The sequence below is a fragment of the Manihot esculenta genome, chromosome 1 (genome assembly GCF_001659605.2).
Source record: "Manihot esculenta cultivar AM560-2 chromosome 1, M.esculenta_v8, whole genome shotgun sequence".
NCBI classification, from domain to species: domain Eukaryota; kingdom Viridiplantae; phylum Streptophyta; class Magnoliopsida; order Malpighiales; family Euphorbiaceae; genus Manihot; species Manihot esculenta.
Genome location: NC_035161.2, coordinates 7,330,458 through 7,350,657, shown reverse-complemented (window position 1 = coordinate 7,350,657; position 20,200 = coordinate 7,330,458). Strand labels below are relative to the sequence as shown.

Here is a 20,200-nt window from a genome sequence, read left to right as displayed (position 1 = left end):
CTAATGAGTTTTATTATAGAGATTAAATAGTTAATTTTTTATAAATAAAATATTATTTTTTTAGTAAATACATTAATTAATTAAACATTATAAAATTCTAAATTAGTGGATGTATAGAACAGAATACATTAACTATACAAAAGGATGAGAAAAAAGATTTCTAAAAGACAAGTGTAGGATTAAAAAGAGACTGACTGTAATAGAATAGAATACTGCAGAATATAATAGCAGCCACTGCTACCTGCTGCAAAATCTTTAGTGCAGCTGTTTGTCTTCCACTGATAAAAGTCATCAATGGACTCCATCAGCTTATTATATTTTTGGAAATATTGGTAAAGGAGGTAAGAGGCTACAAATCAAAAGAAAAGTTTCTTCTAAAAAAAAGATGAAGTTATGGTCTAAAAATGGGTTTTTTCATCTAATAATTCAGCACAATTTTCTTTTTCTTGGATTTTCAGAGACATGTATGAAAATTCATATGCCTACTGTTAAACATAAACCCTATACAGAGAAAAGATGGCATGAAAAGGATTATAATCCCTACAAATCCAATTTTTCAACCCTAAAATCTCAATTCCTTCAATAATCTCTCCAATGATGGAACACAAAAGGGTTGGTAAGAAACTGACAAAATCTCAAAGCTTAGGTATGATGATAACTAAGTCGAAAAACATATAAAAATTAAAATAATTTGCTTTAAATACTATAGCAAATGATGGAAATTTTAGCCTATATACCCATCAGAGCAAAGACATAAGCAGTCAAAATGTTTCATCATTACGCCAATCTGCTAAGTAATTGCAACCTTAATTTCTGTGAAAAAGAAAAATAAAAATCTGCGAAAGCAGAAACCCCATGAACAAGAAAACTCAAATTAAACAAACAAAAAAAAAAAGCGTAAAATCAATAAACCCACCTCCAAATCTTGAAATGATCAGATCGATAAACAGCTGAAGAACTGTATAATGTTCTTACTACACATGCATGTGTATGGAAGCTGTAATTGAGGGGAATGAAGCCTGGTCCGAGGAGAAACTATAAAGCATCATATGACCTTGAACCAGACAACATTCCCCTCAAAAAGACAAGCTTCCTAGCAAGCAATAGCTGTCTCCTTCATCTTCTATTGTTGTGGGAATCAAGAGAAGTAGAAAAAAAATTTGTGGGTTTGTGCTAAAAATCATGGACAATGAACATGATGATGAAGATAATCATTTGGTTTACCAGAAAGAAAGGAAAAGTTGTTCAGGGAGGAAGAAAGAGAGAGAATTGGGTCCAGGGGTCGTGGTCATTTCTTCAAGCTAGCTTATGTGTCTTCTCTTTTGTCTGTCTCTCACTTAAAATAATAAACACACTAATCAAGACATATATATATAGAGAGAGAGAGAGAAGGAACATAATCCATTGAATTCCTACCCTTAGATTTGGCAATTATGGCTGGCTGATCACATCTTTCTGCTATAGCGAAAACAGAGAAGAAAATGGAAGTGAGACGGTGATGCCATATATTCTACTTTAGTTGGTAGCTTCGGGTTAGAATCGGTTCGGTTGAGTTCAAAATTTAAATAAATTAAAAATTAAAATTTTAGTATTTATAAAAATTAAATCGAATCAATTTTGATTAAAATTTGAATTAAATTAAACTGGTCAAATTCGATTCGATTCAGTTTGATTTGATCAATTTAAATTTTTAATAAATTTTTTATTTTTTACACATTATTTTTAATATTTTAAAATTTAAGTAAAATATTTTAACTTATTTAATCTCTCTATAGTATTATTGAAAATAATATATTATTATTATTAATTGATTCAATTTAATTTTTTTTATTTTTTCTGATGAAACTGAACCAAATCAAAATAATTAAAATTTTTAAAATTAAAAATCGAATCGAACTGAATGAATAAAAAATTAAAATAAAATTTTAAATTAATTCAATTAAATTAATATTATTTATTTGAACCGAATATTGCTAATATTTGATTTATATGTTACCATTATATATAAAAATAATGGATAAAAATCGAGATTTTATAGCTTTAAAGTCGACTTTAATGGGGCTTTTTGAAAAATAAAAAGTAGAGATTTTAACATCAGATTTTGTAAAATTTAAACTAAAAAGAAACGCACTCCGAGACTTAGTCTGGTGGAAAGTGCATCCTTATAGCCTTGAGAGGTCTAAGGTTCAACTCCCCCAACCCCCCTATTTCAAAAAAAAAAAAAAAAAAAAAAAAAAAAAAAAAAACTAAAAAGTAACATGTAAGGGCCGTATATATAATTAGTTTGTACAAAAATTCTATAAACTTTAGGTATGGGCAATTTTATGTTTTAAATAAAGTAAGTTTTTAATTGGTTTTTTACCATTTAAATGAATAAAACATTTTATTTAGGGAGAAATTTTTATTTTCTTGTATTTTAAACATTTTAAACATTTTTTCTCATCTTTTAAAAATTAAAAAAATATTGATATGCTTTTCAAAATTTATTAGGAGTAATAAAATAAATTATTTTTAATTTTTTTTATTAAAAATGAAGATTTTTTAATTTATTTTGGAAAATTAAAATTAAAATTAAAAAATATAAAACATCTTTGAAAGACCATCCATCTCATTTTTCATGAGCCACAACTTTATAATCATTAAAAAAAAAACTTTTTAATTAAATGTTTTTTGTGTTTAGATTAAATTTTAAACGCTATTAATTGATTCTTTTAAAGAAAAGTATTAGTAATTATTACAAAAATTTGAATATATTTAGTGTTTTATATCTTCGAAATTAAATTTTATTTTTTCTAATAAACAAAAACACTTAAAAAAAAAAGAAATTGAAAAACTTCAAATCATAAATTTCTGATATTTAAATATCAAACATATAACATGACAATTCAATGAATTAAGTTGAACTTATGCAAAATAAATTCAAAATTAAAACTAATAGAAATTAAATAAATCTATAGAAGAGTTAATTCGAATTAAAATTGAAATTGAAATCAAATCAGTATTTCAAAACAGTAAAGATCAAAATTTTATATCAAAACTGAATTTTGTTGGAAAAAAAAAATTAAATAAAACCTAACTATGCAAAATATTTATCATGGACCATATTATAAATTCATATAAATCCAATTTTAAAAAAATATACCCTAAAAAATCAAATAGTTGGGATAGCTCTAAACCTTGAATCCGGCCCTTGATGATCCCTAATTACATTGACCACTCCCAAATGTATAAGGCCCAAAGGAAAGGAGTCCAATTGGTTTGGAGTTTGCAACAGTTAGTCACAGTCATTCCCAACTGCCATATGTCCAATGTCGTTTTGCAATCATACACAAGCCTTTTATACCGTTTTATATTTCTCATATTTTATTAATAAACACTTTTTTCTTAAATTCAATTAGGCTTAACAAGTGAAAAAAAAGAGCTTAATAAATAATTAATCCCATTAATTATTGATGGAATACACCTCATACATAAAATTCTTTGATAATACGATGTCCGCAAAAAGATAAAATTTTGATATAAGCAAGTAAGCTTAGTTGAATGGTTCGCACTTTATTTATTTATTTATTTTTTAATACTCTAGTAATGTATAACCGTCACTCTATTATACTTACCTATGTCGTTATTGTATAGAGTCGTACATACGGACATACCAGCCTTCTCATCATTAAATGACTGTTTAATTTTCTTCCAGCACTCATATTGATAGAGTCGCGATATAACTAGACTTGCTCCCCTTAATCTCCCATCATATTAAAAAATTTGAATTCCTCTTTGATGAATCTGAACCCTGATCAATCCAACCTATCTAATTATGGACTGAATTGCTTGCTGATGGATCGAATTACGTAATAGACTATGATGAATTTTAGACCTGGATTTTAGACCTAATAATTCTCTTGCAAGTGCTCGACTACCAAACTAAACTATTGACTCATTAAGAAAGCGTCTAATAAATAAGAAACTCTTAAAAATATTATTTATTTTTTATAATTTTAAAAATTTTTTATTGTAAAACTGTTAGTACCCTCAAATATATTTCAATATGTACAAATTTATCTAATTATATTAATTACTAATTTTTAATAAAATATGTAAATTAAAGAAATAAAAAAAAACTAATTAGTTAATTTTTTATTATTTATTTATTAAATTATTTTATTATTTATTTATTTATAATTGACTGATACAACCAGATGCAATCATTCTCAAGTTTAAACCAAAAATTTTAATGAAAAAAATTTAAAAAATATTAGAAAAAAATTATTTAACCCGTTTAATAGATATTTAAATGACATTGAATGCATAGAAAATAAGAATTAACTAAAGGACCAAATAGTTAATTCATTAAAATGGAGAGATTAAACAATAATTTTCTCAAAATAACAATTTGATCTAAAGTGATTCACAGTCCATTTGTTTTATAGAAAATAAGTTTTATATTAAAAAAAATATTTTTCATGAAAATAACTCACTTTTTATTATTTATTTGCAATATTGAAGAAAAAAAAGATGTGATAAAATTTAGATATAAAAAGTTCAATACTTTCAATAAGATTCACAATGTCTAAAAAGTTATTTTCTTGTTTTTCTTAAAATTATTAATTTTTTCTTTAGCTTCTTAAGTGCTCAAATATTTAAAAAAAAAAATTCTGCAAAATAAAAGAAATCCTAATTTGAATTACATCCAAAAAAATCTTTCTGCAGAGTAACGTAATAAAAAAATAAAATAAAATAAAATCAACCTGTAACCAAAATAATTCAATCACAACTAAAGAAAAACTAAAACTCAAACTGATCATTGAAATCCAAACGACCAAAATCAAATAAACCGGACACGTCACGACCTACAATGATGCAAGAAAAGGTTAAATGGCAATGTTATTATTTAATTATTATTGTGAAAGAGACGAAAGCTTCAAGGCTTAGGGAGGATTCTGATATGAATGGTTGAGTAAAGAAGAAAAATGGGTCTTGGTGGGTCGTTTTCAGTTTACCTAAATGGATAGACATTGTGATGATGGTCGTTTAAAGACAAATTAGAATGTCGTTTTCAGAGGGAGACTAGCACGAAGGGATGGGCTTTGCATTCACACGCAGTCTTCAAGATAATGGGACCTAGCTTCCTGGAATTTGACATCTATTCTTCCCCTAACATCTAAATTCACCATAATTCCAACCACTGAACCTCTTTTGTTGAAACTTTTTTTTTCCATTCACTGGAGTTTTACCATTCATGTAATACAAACCCTTTTGATATTCATAGCTATTTTTCTCAGCAATAACTTTTCAAAAGACGAATCTACGGTCCCCGACATTTTTACCTAAATCGGATCTACATAGACCCATAATAAAAATGTATGAAGTTATAAACAATAATAGAAATTTACACTATGAATTTATATAGACTTTATAGACTCGATATAAATAAGTCTTTCTCGTAAATCAAAATCCATGTTCATTTTATCAAGCGTGTCAAGCGCATAGTATAACTAGTCATTCTAAAGAAGACTAAACGAAGGAAACTTAACGCTTCCTTCCCAAATCGTCAACTATAAGGGCCCATATGGCTTACAAGACTATCCTAATTCCCAAAAGCATCCAAAGCTTTATTGTCTACAACAAATAAATGACATTTCACCAACCTTGACACGGTTTTAGCAATACTAGACAAGTAAACTACAATTCATCATGAAAAGACTGAATGGAAAAGAAATTGGTACTTGAAATTCAATGTACACAATTTGAATGCAATTCTTTTCTTTTGTTTTTCTAGCTGTATATGCAATCCTAGTAACCCAAATAGAAAAAAGAGATGACTTCTTTCAAAGCCAACTAGCATGATTAGCTTAAAATACTAAACTTGCTTTTGATCATAATTTAACTTCACAAAAGCTTACATTTCTTTTGTTCATATTGGGTATTTTCCGTCAACCTTTGTAGGTTCTTATCTGTACTTGGAGGTTCATGAAAGCAATGGCATAACTCAAAACCTATCCATAGTAACGACAAACAAATAACTTCGCCTTGAACCTTCATTCTCGAGAATGTTTAAGTGTACTGCACAATATTGTCAATATGTAGCCAAAAAATGTTTCATAAATTCGTCAATAATTTTGGTGAATGTGCTAGAAGTAATTCATTCAAATTATTGTAATTATTTGAGACTCTCTCATAATCTAATGTACAAAGTACAATAAGTTAAGAGGAAAATTAAAGAAGATATGATCATCCTATGTTCTTCTCCCTCTAGCAAACTATGTGGAACCCACCAGTCATGTAAAGGAGAGGACAAAATAAGAAGGATTTCAAATGATCCAAACCATTATACTAGTATCCTACAAGAAATTTGCCTACACAATCTTTAAGCAGAAAGATTTCTATCTGTGAGACCATAAAAAAAATGAGAATTTGAAATATTACCAATATTACCTCATGGGAATCACTTTCATAGTCCCATCTTCACCAAGTTATTCTTGAAATGTTTTCCTAAAAAGAAAAGAAAAATATTAGTATCCAGGAAGATTTAACAAAGCTTCAAAATTAAAAATCATGCCTGGTGATGTGAGGTAAATCATTCATTTAATTCAATAGCAAGAGCAGATGAAAAGCTGGCAGTCCAGCTTTCTAACCAATAAGTGTATCAAGAGAAATTAGTCTTAGAATATAGAAGAAAACTGACCAGCTTGCCTTAGATTGGAAGCACTTACTAAAACTAGAAATTAATAAGATATTAGGACATGCAAGAATATTGATTGTCTATAATTGAATGCAGAAGTTTACTTAATAAATTATGTTTCGAAAGGGTGCATGCATATCCTGAAGTCTGCCGTTTATTTATCTCTGTGCCTTCATGACAAGACAAATCATAGATTTGGCTGCAGAGATATTCATGGCCGTTTATTTTCTAGCGACCCAAGAATGGCAGCAGGAAAAAGGAATCACAAACATACAACCACAAAGATCCAATAAGAAAGAGAGATAAAGTAGACAACTTTCAAAGGCATGAAAACTCTTTTTCCAATAGCAACTTAAAAAATCTCTATATTAGGTGTAACAAAATTGACACGATAACAAAAATTTCCATCACCACCCACTACATGCTTGCCACATGCAAGATAGCAATTAATGTAAAAAAAATACAATTAAAGTATCTCCAGCTTGAAATAAAAGAGATAAGATCAGAAAGTGAAGGAAATATATCCCTTATGTGTATGTTCATTTGACTCATCATTTCTGATTAAAAAATCAAGCAAGATTGGTATATTAGCCATTCTCCTGCCTTCAAAATTTATTTGCACATTCAAACACCATTCAAACACTATCTCAGAGTTTATTACCTGCTTATTATAATCTTAAAATGCACATGGACAAGTTATAACTACATAAGCATATATGCGACATCAATAAGAACACATGATAAAACATTTGAACAAGGACAAATAATGATGAATGTCTCTCCAACACAGCACTATTTGTGGACTGCATATTAAATTATTTTCCCTCGAAAAAAAAAAAGGGACATAATGAACATGCTACGAGGCATTCTAGGGACTGGCGAGTGCCACCTGGTTTGTAAAAAGGCAAGTATCTTATTAAGAAAGCATCAGGTTTTCTTTTTCCTGGTTTCCTTACCTCTATCAATAACAGAAGCAGCCAGCTTAATTTGCAAAACAAGTGAGAAGAATAGTTTATACTTCTATATCTGAATGGCTAGATTAGGACAAGTGTAAAATTTAGAAGTAATTTGCCTATAATACGAAGATACAAGAAAGGTATAAACACAAGGCGTAGGATAGATAAAGACACACGGTATCTGACATCAGCTCACAGGTTAGATATCATGAAAGCAACCACACTAGATAACTCCTCCATGAGCTATATATCTTGCTGCCTTTCACCTCAGCTAAATATTAGAACATTTAGGAATAGAATAAAAGGAATAACAGCCATTTCTTGTTGAGAGTTCAATAAATAGAATTTCCCACCAAAACATGAGTAACCAACTAGATGGAAGAGGGTATTCACCAGAGACACCAGATGAAAGATTGGAAAACTTTGCCTGCCAACAGCTCTCCCAAAGTCCAAGAAAGAAGAAGAACATCGCCAAGAACAAGAGGAGATTTAGTGATGAACAGATCAGATTACTAGAGTCAATCTTTGAATCAGAGACCAAGCTTGAGCCAAGGAAGAAATTGCAACTAGCAGGAGAGCTTGGGCTACAACCTCGCCAAATTGCTATATGGTTCCAGAACAGAAGAGCTAGATGGAAATCAAAGCGGATTGAGCAAGAGTACAAGACACTAAGAGCTAAATATGACAACTTAGCTTCCTGTTTCGAGTCCTTGAAGAATGAAAGACAGTCTTTGCTCATACAGGTACCTTTTCTCATGAGTTTACTGCAACATCATCTGTTCATCACCATAGGCAGGAAAATCTTTTTCAAGGGCTATGAATCAGTTTCTTATTTTCTGAATTTAATTTCCCCTTCTTTCAACAGCTGCAGAAGCTAAATGAACTATTGGATGAAAAGTGCGATGGGAATAGGACTTGTAAGGGTTCAGAAGGAAACAACAATCTCCTTGCTTCAAACAATGGAAACATCAATAATGATCCTAAAGCACAACAAGGACTATATGATACAGAATTCATGTGTTCACAGAACAACAAGAGCAGGGACATTGAGCACTCTGGGGATGAAGGGCATGAACTCCTGAACCATCAAGAATACACAGATAGCTCATTAGCATCACACAACCAATGGTGTAGTTTTGATTCAGGTAGCCAGTTTTATCTGTCATCTAGCAGTTCACAATGGTTTAATTTCTGGATTTGAAGATTTTGACATTTGCTCAATAACTACCTCCTACGTTTGATGGACCTTCATAAAAAAAATGGCTAGGTCAGAATGAGAAGTCTAAGCACTGCAGCCAAATTAATCCATCATGCATCAGAAATGCAAGGTGGATTAAAATCTTGTTCTGATCTGACCAAACAGTTAATAGCTGCTTCACACAAACTTTTGTCTCACTTAGTGCATGTGTGTTTGTTGAAACCTTCAAGGCTCTAGCTTGTGAGCGAGATAATGTATTAAATGCATATAGAGTGAGAATGTCTGAAACAATAACGCAATCCAACTGATGTTTTCCCTTTTTCTTTCTTATTATACTATATAATCATCTTCTATATCTCAGTCATGGATGCTCCAGTATTCATCAACACACGACAGAAATGTAAGAAGTGAAACCTACAAGCCGAGAGCAATAGGCTTGAACTAACTAACTGACTATTTCATAAATATATGTTTCATTTGGCTTTGACTAGAATCAAACTCAAAATCTCATGGTCCTATAGATGATTTGGGTATCACTAAGCTCAAATGAACTAGCTATATTGGTTCTGCAATTCTGTTCCTGTAGAGTTGAAGCTCCACATTATTGGTCACCACCCACATTCACAAGCAGTGAGCTCCAATTTCTGATCAAATTTAACTGGCTAAAAATCAAAGGACAACAAAAAAAACACACACAAAAGCACCCACACGTATCAAATATTAAGTATTTCTACCAACTTCCTGCTGTTCTTCTCTGTCTAGAAAATTTCAAGGAAACATCCCATTTTGACATTCAAGATAATTGCAATGTAAAACCCAATCAAATGCAGATAAAGGTTTTAGAGATATGGACAGGTATGTTTAGGTAAATGCTCTAATAAAATACAAAGCTATCAGAAAATGAAATACCAGTTGATAAGTCAAAATTTTTTTTGCTAGAAAATCTCTTACAAATTTAGCCAATTGTAAAGTAATGAGGGAAACTCTTACAAGTGGTTTCCAAGTTTTCTAGTCGATTTGAATGGAGAACTGGAAAAGATGTTAACTCCATTTTCTCAACTCTTGGAAATATTTTATTTTTCCAATAATTAAAGACATTTTTTTATATCCAATATTAAACTAAATTCAGGGAACTACTTAATTAATTTTCAAGTATCCTAGTCAATTTAAATGCAAAACTGGCTTGGAAATATTTTCCTTTTCCAATAATTAAAAACAATTTTTTACATAAAAATAAAATAGAAACAAAGATGAAAATTGAAAACAAAAGGGAAATCTATTAACAAAATAAAAAAGGAATTGCCACACACTCCCAGTATTGTCTCATTGTGGAAAATAGTCTAATGATCGAAAGTTAAAATCATTATATAAAACAAACCACAAAAACCAAAATTTTTCCAATAATGGGACTGAGAATATTAATGTAAAAAGAAAAGAAAGAGTAGTGACTTCAATCGCTTGAGATTGAAAGGTGAAAGGCATTATAATAGTAAGCAGTTTCGTTGTTACAAGCGAATGAGACATGAGCTAAAATCATTGAGTAGGAAGGAACGTAACCTCAAAATTTTCGAAAGGGGGGTCACAACACAAGCAACTTCTCAGCTGCCGAATCCGCCAAGCAAACTGATGGCGACCCCCCTGGGACAAGCCTCCAAGCCCCGTTGCTGTATGCGTTAAACAGATAGGCCGAGTAGTATAAAACGCCAGTTTAGGCTCTGGTGGGCTTGGGTTCAAAATCGGAATTCCAAACAAAAATTTGTTGATCCCATGGATGACTCTCCAAAATTGAATCTAAAAGGAGTTTTGATAATTTTAAATTGGATTAGAAAATAAATTAAAAAATTTGAGTTTAAACTTAATTCGAATTGGAGTTTAAACTTAATTCGAATTTCAACTCTATTCTAGTTTTGATTTATAAACGTGATCTCCATTTATAAAATAAATATTAAATTCCGGTACAATTCATAATAAACTTGTTTATTATATTAACAAGTCAATTCAAAATCCATTTAAAAAGTTGGAAATTGAACTCGTTTAGATTTGAATTGGAGTTTATTTAGGCTCATTAGTCTAAAAAGTGAGCTCCAGTTGGATTTGTTTAGGAAACGAGAAAATGAGCTCGAGTTCGGTTCGTTTAGAAAATGAGAAAGTGAGCTCGAATTCGGTTCGTTTAGAAAATAAAAAAGTGAGCTCGAGCTCGATTTATTAAAACTCGAAAAAGTGAGTTCGAACTCGAAAAAGTAAGTTGGAACTCGACTGGTTAAGAAACGTAAAAATGAGCTTGAGTTCGATGATTCGAGAAAGGGAGTTCGAGTTCGGCTCGTTAAGAAACGAGAAAGTGAGTTTGAACTCGACTCGTTAGGGAATGAGGCAAGACCAAACAAACTTTTATTAAATCCAATTTTAAATAGATCATTTACTAAGGTGGAAAAAGCAGCAACCATCGCCATCATCAACTCTTCTCCAAACGCAGCCTAATGGCTCCATTGGAGAGCATCGGATGATAACTGCAATTCCCAATCTCCAAAATGAAATCAATTTTCTTCAGGAAGAGCTAAATCAACTTGAGCAGTTAGCTGAATCCTCCATCGTTTGTAAATAGATCATCATTAAAAAAAAAAACCCACCAAAATTTACAACTAACTGAATCTAATTAAAATTAAAATATTTGATTAATTATTCATTACAATAGAATTAACTGAAAAATGTATATTTTTAATTATAAAAAATAATAAATATGATTTATTATTAATAAATTAATAATTAAAAATAAAAAATGGTTATTTGCAATAAATAAAATATTATAAAGTTATTATCGATAGCAAAATAATTAAATCTAAAAAAATAAGAGAATAAAAATAAAATAAAATAATAAAAATAAAATTTTATTCTTGCAATTAAGTAATTTGTTTGAATATATTGAAAAAAAAGTTAGATATATCATTTTTTTATAAATAATACTTTGTGATATACTAAAATAATTTAGAGATTATAGATAATAAGTGTCCAATGAAAAAATCCTGACCATACATGAACATGGAAGCATGCTACTACCACTAGAAGGCAAGCACCAACCAACTCCAACTGTCTTCTCCAGCTCTTCAACAGTGTTCAGTCTGCGAAGAAAAGCGCCATGGCACTCTCAATCTCAACATCCACTTCATATTTCAACTGTGTTAGCTCATCAAATCTTCCATCCTCCTCCTCTTCACCCTTCAAGCCTTTCAAATTCCCTCCCTTCTGGCCCTGGCAAAAGGTATGTCATAACCTCGCACTTCTCCTGCTCTGAAGATGCATATGCGTGTTGTAAAGAATAAGTATTAGTAATGGCGATGATGGACAGGTAAAGATGGGTCCTCTCACTGTGTCTCCAATGGGATTTGGAACATGGGCTTGGGGGAATCAGCTTTTATGGGGTTACAAGGAATCAATGGACACTGATCTTCAACAGACTTTCAATTTGGCTGTGGAGAATGGAATCAATCTTTTTGATACTGCTGATTCTTATGGGACTGGCAGGTTAAATGGGCAGAGTGAAAAGCTTCTCGGCAAGTTCATTCGAGAATTTCCAGGTCAGGATCTTTTCTGGGTTTGGATTTTTTTTTTTTTAGGAATATATTATCTTTAGGTTGCTTTTAACAAATTCTCTCAGGAAATCGGTTGCAAGATGACATTGTGATTGCTACAAAGTTTGCTGCGTATCCATGGCGTCTTACACCTGGGCAATTTGTTAAAGCTTGCAGGTAAACTTCCCATTTAGTTTTTTTATTGGGCCTTCTCTTGTTTCTATTAATCTTGCCTGTAATGTGTTCGATCAACACAAATACCTACCTAATGCATGTAATTCTCGGAGGCACATATTAGGGACGAAATTGGGCAAGAGGGAATAAAGAAAAAAATGGAAAATTGCAGAAGAATTAGAAAGAGAAAAGGGTAGAGAGAATCAGAGGTGTTAGTTAACAGATGTGATCTTATCAATTCTTAAGCTTATCCCTTCTTATCATTTAGCTCATCATGTATTAGCTGTAGATAATTTCCTTCTTGTTGTATTTATCTTATAGATTCATTCATATGTATAAATAGCTGTGTAAAGCTAAAATACGAGATATACATTCTCTCTAATTCCTTCTGATTATTGCTTTTTACAAGAGGTTAGTGAGGAAACATTGATTTTAACCTGTTGATGGGTACGCTATACAAATAATCAATCTGACTAAAACTTCCAACCAGCTGAATTTTCTTGTTTTCTCTACACCTTACCATTCAAATGTCTTCATATATTCTCTGTGGTATGGTAAAATCTGATAAAGAATGGTTTTCCAGGGCATCATTGGAGAGGCTGCAACTTGAGCAAATAGGCATAGGTCAGCTACACTGGTCGACTGCAAACTATGCTCCTCCACAAGAGTTAGCACTCTGGGATGGTTTAGTGGCAATGTATGAGAAGGTTTACCATAGTTTACTCTTAATGATAGAAATTATTCTTTTTCAGCTGAATAAAAGTGAATTTAAATTTATACAAAAGGGAAAAGGAAAAGAGGGAAAAAGGAAAAAGAAAGAATAGTACATGGACCTGTAACGATGAAAATAATAGTGAGGCCCATATAAAATCACATGAATTTATACTACGGGTCTATATAGGCCCGATCTAGGCAAAAATTACCCATTCAATATATCGTTTGGACTATTTCTTTTATATCCAAGGCAAGAATTACAGTATCTTTTCCCCATCCTTCTCAACAAAGAATTTTGTCTTCCTTTGATATTCCTACTGTTGACACAATATCTTAAGCTTTTCAAATTGCCTTCCAGAATCCATATGGTTGATCTCATGAATGGCATGTTTTAGGGTCTAGTTCGAGCTGTCGGAGTGAGCAATTATGGACCAAAGCAACTTGTAAAGATACATGACTACCTCAAAGCCCGAGGAGTACCCCTATGCTCAGCACAGGTATCATTATGCATTATCTGGAGAATATTACTTAGCATCCATGATTAATTATCAAGCATCCCTTACTGTAGATTATTTGCCCATAGCATATCTAATGCCATTTGTCTGACATTCAAGAAGATCCTGTCTTAGGTGCAATTTTCTTTGTTAAGCATGGGAAAAGATCAAATGGAAATCAGGAATATATGCAACTCTCTCGGAATTCGCTTGATTGCTTATAGTCCTTTAGGACTTGGAATGCTTACTGGGAAATATAGTTCTTCGAAACTTCCTCTTGGGCCTAGGTACATGGATTATCAAGTTTTTACTTTTATATTCAACAAAAGACGAAGACAGGTCAAGTATGACATATTTCATTGGTTATCGACTCTGTCTAGAAATATATGCTGTCTTCTATTTTTCAGGGCCTTGTTATTCAGACAAATTCTTCCAGGATTAGAGCCTTTACTGAGTTCACTTAGAGAAATTGCACAGAAGAGGAATAAAACTCTGCCGCAGGTTTTACTTTGCACTTCCTTTTTCCATTGCTACTTACTGAAAAATTGGTGGGAAATATGGGAAATTAATATCAATAATTATTCAGCTAGAGTTTCTTGTCTGATAGAACTATCATATCTAGAACTTAAGGTAAGTTTGGATGAGAAGATATGTAAAATAGATACAGTTTCATAGTGTATCATGGATGAACAAGGGATCCGCCATGATGAATGGTTAGAAGAAAATCTTTGTAGATATATAGCTGTATTGAATAATTTCGCAGAGGGAGGAGAATTCTATAAGCTGTTTTGTTTAATTTACTAATGCCCCTTTCATCAGGCATTTACTCTGCCAAATATGTAGCCTGCCTCAAAGCTTATTTAGAGATTTAGACATTTTAAAATATTGTGGTAATAGGTTGCTATAAATTGGTGCATCTGCAATGGAACCATTCCAATACCTGGAATTAAGACAGTAAAACAAGTAGAAGAAAATTTGGGTGCTCTTGGTTGGCAATTGAGTTCAGATGAGTTGCTTCAGCTAGAATCTGCAGCTAGTGAGTCTCCCCAGAAAATGATCCAGAACATTTTTCAGACAAGGTATGCACTGTTATTAGTATTGCCAAAACATGATTAGACAAGCAAAGTGCATTCAATTGTATTACAATTTTTGCCTATCCCAAAAAACAGATGATTCTGGGATGAAGCTGCATTGAGAGAATCCTGGTGAGAAGAGTCAAAGACAACAGAATTTGAAAAATGAGTCCTTATATACAAGGTGAAGATGAGGAGAAATGGAGAACTATATGTTTTACATGCAAGTCATTGGAGGGAAGCTCCTTTGCTCATCTAGAAAAGAGTGGGAAAAGGTTGATGAACAAGACTCTTCATTGAACAATTTAATTTTTGATAATTATCAATGAGTAAGAATTGACTGAGAGCATATTTTCAGCATTGGACACTTGTGTTTCTCCCTAATTCATGGACTGTCTATTCATAGAATCCAATGCTTAAATTTATTATTATTCGAGTAGATTTGAAATAAATTAAAGCTTAAACTTAAAAATATTTTGATAAATCAAATTAATCTCTTTAAAACTCAGTTCATTACATAGTGCAAGCACAAAGCAAAGAAAATTTAAAGATTAAAAAAAAATAAGTAAATTGTCTATAAAACCCAGTTGGTCTTGTTAGTATAAAATCAGATTGGATGCTCAAAACTGGATGGTATTTATTGAGAATTAAAATTAAAACCAAAACAAATTAACATTAAACCGAATCGGAGTCAATAGCCCTAAATTGAAATCGGTCCGAACCGGTCTCCTGTCAGGTCCGACTTGAAAGTGTGCACACGCGTCGTTCAATGGCTGCCCCTGCATTGTTGGTAACGCTAACTCATCACACCAAAATCCCCCCCACCCACCTACCGCTGTTCTTCCCCCTTGCTCTCTTCATCACCGTTCACTCTCACTACTTTCTAATCATCTAACGGTTATTAATAAGCCCACTTCAGTCTTCTGATGGCATCTTCTTCTCTCTCTTTCACCACCCTCTCACCGTCTTTTCGAAGACTGCGTAGACCCGACTCTCTGCTAATCTCGCCCCAGGTAGCAGTTAACCTTAAGAGACTCGATTGCTCTATTGGATTGAGACCAGGGTCTTCGGCTGTTATCGGAACGGAATCCAGGAGATTTGACTGCATAACGAAGGCGTCGTCAATGGCTGGGATTACGACTGCTGGGAAGAAGAAAGCGGTGGAGGTCTTTGACTCCGAGGAGGTTCTGGCGGTATCTCTGGCCAAGTACACAGCTGATCTATCTGAAAATTTTTGTAAAGAAAGAGGCTGTTTCACTGTCGTTTTGTCTGGTGGTTCTCTCATCAAGTCCCTCAGGTAAATTCGTTTTTTCTTTCCTGGGTTTTTCCTTTTTTACTGAAATGAAGTTGAAAGGAATTGAATTGGGGATTTTTCAGGAAGCTTTTGGAGCCACCTTACATTGATTCGATAGAATGGTCTAAATGGCATGTTTTATGGGTGGATGAGAGAGTGGTCCCTAAGGATCATGTTGACAGTAACTATAAACTTGCATATGATGGATTTCTTTCTAAGGTATTTTTCTTTGTTTTTACTTTTTATTACAGATTCATTAATATTAATCTTTTTTGTTTCACAGCATTTGTTTGTTGGTTGGAAAAAAAAAATTGTAATATATAATGTGAATTATTTTGCAAACTAACAGTTGATTGGTACTTTACAAGATAACTCTCAAATGGGTAGATGGAGAGATTCAAATTCCATGCAAATTGGTAGAGAAAGAGCAATGAGCTACCCTTGCATATAAAAATATATAACTTATTATGATTATTTCATTTGTTTTTACTTTTGCTCCATCACTCCACCACCACAGCCTTTTACCAACATCACCATCCTTGTACCCATCACTTCTGCCGTGAACCTGCCATTGCTCTGTTGCCAGTTGCTACCCTTACCCTTCTCTATCACAGCCACCACCCTCTAGCTACTACAAACATCACTACCACTCTGTTGGCTCCCCCATTATCAAAAAAAGCCTGTAGGAATGAAAATATGTTCCATTACATTGCGTTTTTCATTTTATTACATACTTGATTGGATTTTATTCAGTTTCAATACACCAAATATAATCTAGATGTTATCGTCTATTCATTTATCCTTCATCTGATATGATTCATTTTTGAAGAAAAGAATTCAAATGAATTCTTGCAAGATTATGCATGATATCATTTCCTTTGAAAATGTAAATTTTGCAAGTTAAAAGAGAAATGAAATCTTTCATTCCAAATATGAGAATTGATAAAAAAAAAATTGAATTGAGTTAAATTCTTGTGAAGTTTTTTTATTCCAAACAAAGGGTTAATGTGATTTTGCTCCAGAGTTGTAAATGTTTTACTTTATTGCTGGATGATTTTAGAAGTTTATCACACATTGTTCTTGTGGTTAGATTACTACCTTTAGATTGGTGCTCTGGAGATTGTTTAGTTTGGTCAATTTGCTTTAAAAAATGGTGTTAAGATCTTCAACTTTTATGAATTTTTGGTTGTAATTCTTATTTGTTTTTCATACAAGTTTTATATCTTCTTGCTCGACATAGGCTTTGAGACTACTTCCCAACTTCTTTAATAACTTTGTGCATTACCATTTGATTTTGATGCTTGAACGAGATATTAAAATTTTGCCTGTTGGGAGTACTTGGCAATCTGCAGTTTTTTTTGTAATTAAACACTGTGTCTAGCAGAGTTTCATTATTTGGTCCAAGTAAATTATAAAGAGAGAAACAAAGGTGGACTTTTGATAGAAGTAGTTTATTTGAATCTCCATCTCTGATGTTCCACCAAATTAATAAATTGCTAAATAAACTTTACATGTATGGGGGAAATTTTGATACAGAAACTTTTTCTTTGAAACAAGCATTATTATCTCATGCTTCAAAGACAAATGTCTCTACAAAAGCAATAAAAATACTATGAATTGATTAGAAAGAGATATCATCCTTGAAATTTCCTAAATGATGCTTCTTACATTCCAATGGCATTGTTTTAGAATTCTTTTCAGTTGGATCTCAACTAAAACTCTGAATTTTTTAAACCTCAAGACTAAGTATCTATTTTTGAAAGAATGGAGGAAGAACATGTTTAATGCTAAACCCCATAGTTTTTGTTTTCTTGTTTTTTTTTTCCTTGTAACTAAACCAATTACAGAGTTGCCAAATAAAGATAATTGAACTTCGTCCTTTTGGAACAAGACATTGTTAATGTGAATTCATCTGGTGGAACTAATTAATTCTGGATTGTTGATAATAATTAACGTTCATACTGTTATTTTTCTGTGATAATTTCTTGTCAATTTTTATTTTCCTGGTGGTTTGACAGAAAACTACCATATTTATCTCTTTAAGGGAGAGCAGTTTGTGCTGTACCACTTCCTGGGCAGTTTGAAGGGAATGCAATATCAGGGCCTTTGAAGAAGAGGAATCTCTCTGGTCTTGTTGATTGTGGGCCTAGGAATAAAAGATATAACAGAGTTTTTTATTTGTGGCAAATGTTTTTTATGTTGTAGTTTTAGTGGTTCCCACTTATCGAAAAATCTTTTTCATGCTTAAACAGCATCTTCATAGTACCTTCAGTTTGTCCCCCATTAAATGAGCACCCTTCTGCACTGTCATTTATTATGTAATTGATGTACAAAATGTGTTGGTGATTCAATGTAATGAATTTACAACCTTTTTCTCAAAGGCCACTCTGACAGTCTCTAATATGGTAAAGAACTTTTTTTTTCCTTACCCAATTTTTGACAGGTTCCAATTCTTCCTGGTAATGTTTATGCCATAAATGATGCCCTATCAGCTGAGGGTGCAGCCGAAGATTATGAAACCTGTCTTAAACATTTGGTTAATACCAAGGTGATAGAAACATCATCAGCAAGTGGATTTCCAAAGTTAGATCTCATGCTTTTGGGAATGGGTCCAGACGGACATGTAGCTTCTCTTTTCCCTGGGCATCATCTTTGTAATGAAAACAAGAAATGGGTTACTTTTATTAAGGACTCACCAAAACCACCTCCAGAGAGAATTACCTTTACTTTCCCAGTGATAAACTCGGCTGCATATATTGCCCTTGTGGTATGTGGTGCGGGTAAAGCTGATGCAGTGCAAAAGGCATTGGGAAAGGATCAAAGCTCTGATGTGCTGCCTGTTCAAATGGTTTCAGCTGAAGGGGAGTTCAAGTGGTTTTTGGACAAAGCTGCAGCTTCAAAGCTGTAGGAAGGAAAGTGTTAACCTCTGTGAGTTAATCCAAATAAACTGATACCATGTCACCTTCTGTGGTTTATCAGTAGAACTGCTAGATTATTTAATCCAGGATTTGCAAGCTTTACTCCATGTGCAAACTGTGAACCCACAATAAACATGTCCTGAATGAAATGTAGTATGGCTTTCATGGATATCTTCAGTTTGTGAATTTTGGATTTTGTTGTCTTCAAATAGAACAATTTAATTAGACCATATTCGTATTTGTTGAAATCTTGAAAGAGAAAACAGATTCTATAAGAAATGAAAAGAATTTTGAATTTTCAAAAAGTAATAAAATTGTATGTATTTGGTTGGTTATTTTCTTTGACTTGCTGGAAAGCCGAATACTTTATTTGTACAGGGGACAAAATAAATTTTCTTTTCTTATATTTTAAATATTTCAAAAAAATTTATGGCACTTTTTAAAAAAATTAATCCCATTTATTAGTTTGGAACATTTGTTCCTCATTGATATTTTGATTTATCAAAGTTATAATCGGAATTACTCAATTTTCTTTTTCCTGATGGTATAATAGATATTTCTTATATTTCTGCAGATTCATATCACATCCAACTTTCTTTATTTCTATTAATTAGAAAGTGACTTTTACAGGAAATAAATCATTCATTTTAACCAAATAACATCAAAGTGTTTCTTTAATATCCAAAAAGCTTTCATATTTTCTTGTCTTCTCTTTGTTTTGTCATTTTCATGTTTTACTAATCCGAGGCATCTTGTTTGTCTGTGCCTGCAATCAATTTATGACTATCATGTTGCTATGGTGATCTTGTGATGAAGCATGATGTGTATAGTAATCTTCTGATGAACCAATTAATTTTCCTGTGTGCTGCACTTGTTTTCTTAATGAATGAATTATGTCTGAGAGGCCCCAGATTTTAGCACAATGGATGGCATAGTGAGACTCAGATCTTGGAATTGATGCTGAAATGAAGTCCTGTGCTCATAAGTATAAGACGTGAAATGAAGAGTTTTACCAAAGTGAAAATTCATGGAAGACATTTAAGAATTTGATTGCAGTTTTGTTGAGGAGTGAAATGATTGTGTTAAGCATAGATTGTTGGGTAGTAGTCCTTTTCAATTATTATGTTGGACCTG

The 20,200-nt window shown here is 32.1% G+C and overlaps 3 protein-coding genes and 1 long non-coding RNA gene across 5 annotated transcripts; 3 read left to right on the top strand and 1 right to left on the bottom strand.

Annotated features, from left to right (window-relative positions):
• Positions 1-6,079: 6,079 nt before the first annotated feature.
• Positions 6,080-10,666, bottom strand: LOC110618295. Its single transcript, XR_002488486.2, has 2 exons — positions 10,391-10,666; positions 6,080-6,489 (listed from the first exon to the last, which is right to left on the bottom strand). It is a non-coding gene; the product is annotated as an uncharacterized LOC110618295 (long non-coding RNA).
• LOC110618290 (homeobox-leucine zipper protein ATHB-12) lies at positions 7,907-9,163 on the top strand. The gene is made up of 2 exons (XM_021761443.2): positions 7,907-8,378; positions 8,501-9,163. The coding sequence occupies exons 1-2, from the start codon at positions 7,995-7,997 to the stop codon at positions 8,834-8,836; spliced, it is 720 nt and encodes a 239-aa protein (XP_021617135.1). The 5' UTR covers positions 7,907-7,994; the 3' UTR covers positions 8,837-9,163.
• Positions 10,667-11,847: 1,181 nt separating the features above from the next.
• Positions 11,848-15,262, top strand: LOC110625681 (pyridoxal reductase, chloroplastic). Of its 2 annotated transcripts, XM_021771325.2 has the most exons (9): positions 11,850-12,089; positions 12,177-12,405; positions 12,486-12,576; positions 13,157-13,280; positions 13,683-13,784; positions 13,917-14,068; positions 14,189-14,282; positions 14,679-14,860; positions 14,951-15,262. In XM_021771325.2, exons 1-9 carry the CDS (start codon positions 11,967-11,969, stop codon positions 14,952-14,954), a joined length of 1,101 nt encoding a protein of 366 aa, XP_021627017.1. In that variant the 5' UTR covers positions 11,850-11,966; the 3' UTR covers positions 14,955-15,262. The 2 variants fall into 2 exon arrangements, with proteins under 2 accessions (XP_021627013.1, XP_021627017.1); XM_021771321.2 differs by having other exon boundaries at positions 11,848-12,089; positions 13,917-14,282.
• A 424-nt stretch (positions 15,263-15,686) lies between these two features.
• LOC110625695 (6-phosphogluconolactonase 3, chloroplastic) lies at positions 15,687-19,237 on the top strand. The gene is made up of 3 exons (XM_021771328.2): positions 15,687-16,151; positions 16,232-16,367; positions 18,592-19,237. Exons 1-3 carry the CDS (start codon positions 15,781-15,783, stop codon positions 19,054-19,056), a joined length of 972 nt encoding a protein of 323 aa, XP_021627020.1. The 5' UTR covers positions 15,687-15,780; the 3' UTR covers positions 19,057-19,237.
• Positions 19,238-20,200: the final 963 nt, after the last annotated feature.

Bases quoted from the DNA above. Each gene is read 5' to 3' on its own strand.
- LOC110625695 (XM_021771328.2), top strand. From the start codon at position 15,781: ATGGCATCTTCTTCTCTCTCTTTCACCACCCTCTCACCGTCTTTTCGA. The intron at 16,152-16,231 runs GTAAATTCGTTT...GGGATTTTTCAG, and splicing joins TCTCTCATCAAGTCCCTCAG to GAAGCTTTTGGAGCCACCTT. The intron at 16,368-18,591 runs GTATTTTTCTTT...AATTTTTGACAG, and splicing joins ATGATGGATTTCTTTCTAAG to GTTCCAATTCTTCCTGGTAA.
- LOC110625681 (XM_021771321.2), top strand. From the start codon at position 11,967: ATGGCACTCTCAATCTCAACATCCACTTCATATTTCAACTGTGTTAGC. The intron at 12,090-12,176 runs GTATGTCATAAC...GATGATGGACAG, and splicing joins CCTTCTGGCCCTGGCAAAAG to GTAAAGATGGGTCCTCTCAC. The intron at 13,785-13,916 runs GTATCATTATGC...ATCCTGTCTTAG, and splicing joins TACCCCTATGCTCAGCACAG to GTGCAATTTTCTTTGTTAAG.
- LOC110618290 (XM_021761443.2), top strand. From the start codon at position 7,995: ATGAGTAACCAACTAGATGGAAGAGGGTATTCACCAGAGACACCAGAT. The intron at 8,379-8,500 runs GTACCTTTTCTC...TTCTTTCAACAG, and splicing joins GACAGTCTTTGCTCATACAG to CTGCAGAAGCTAAATGAACT.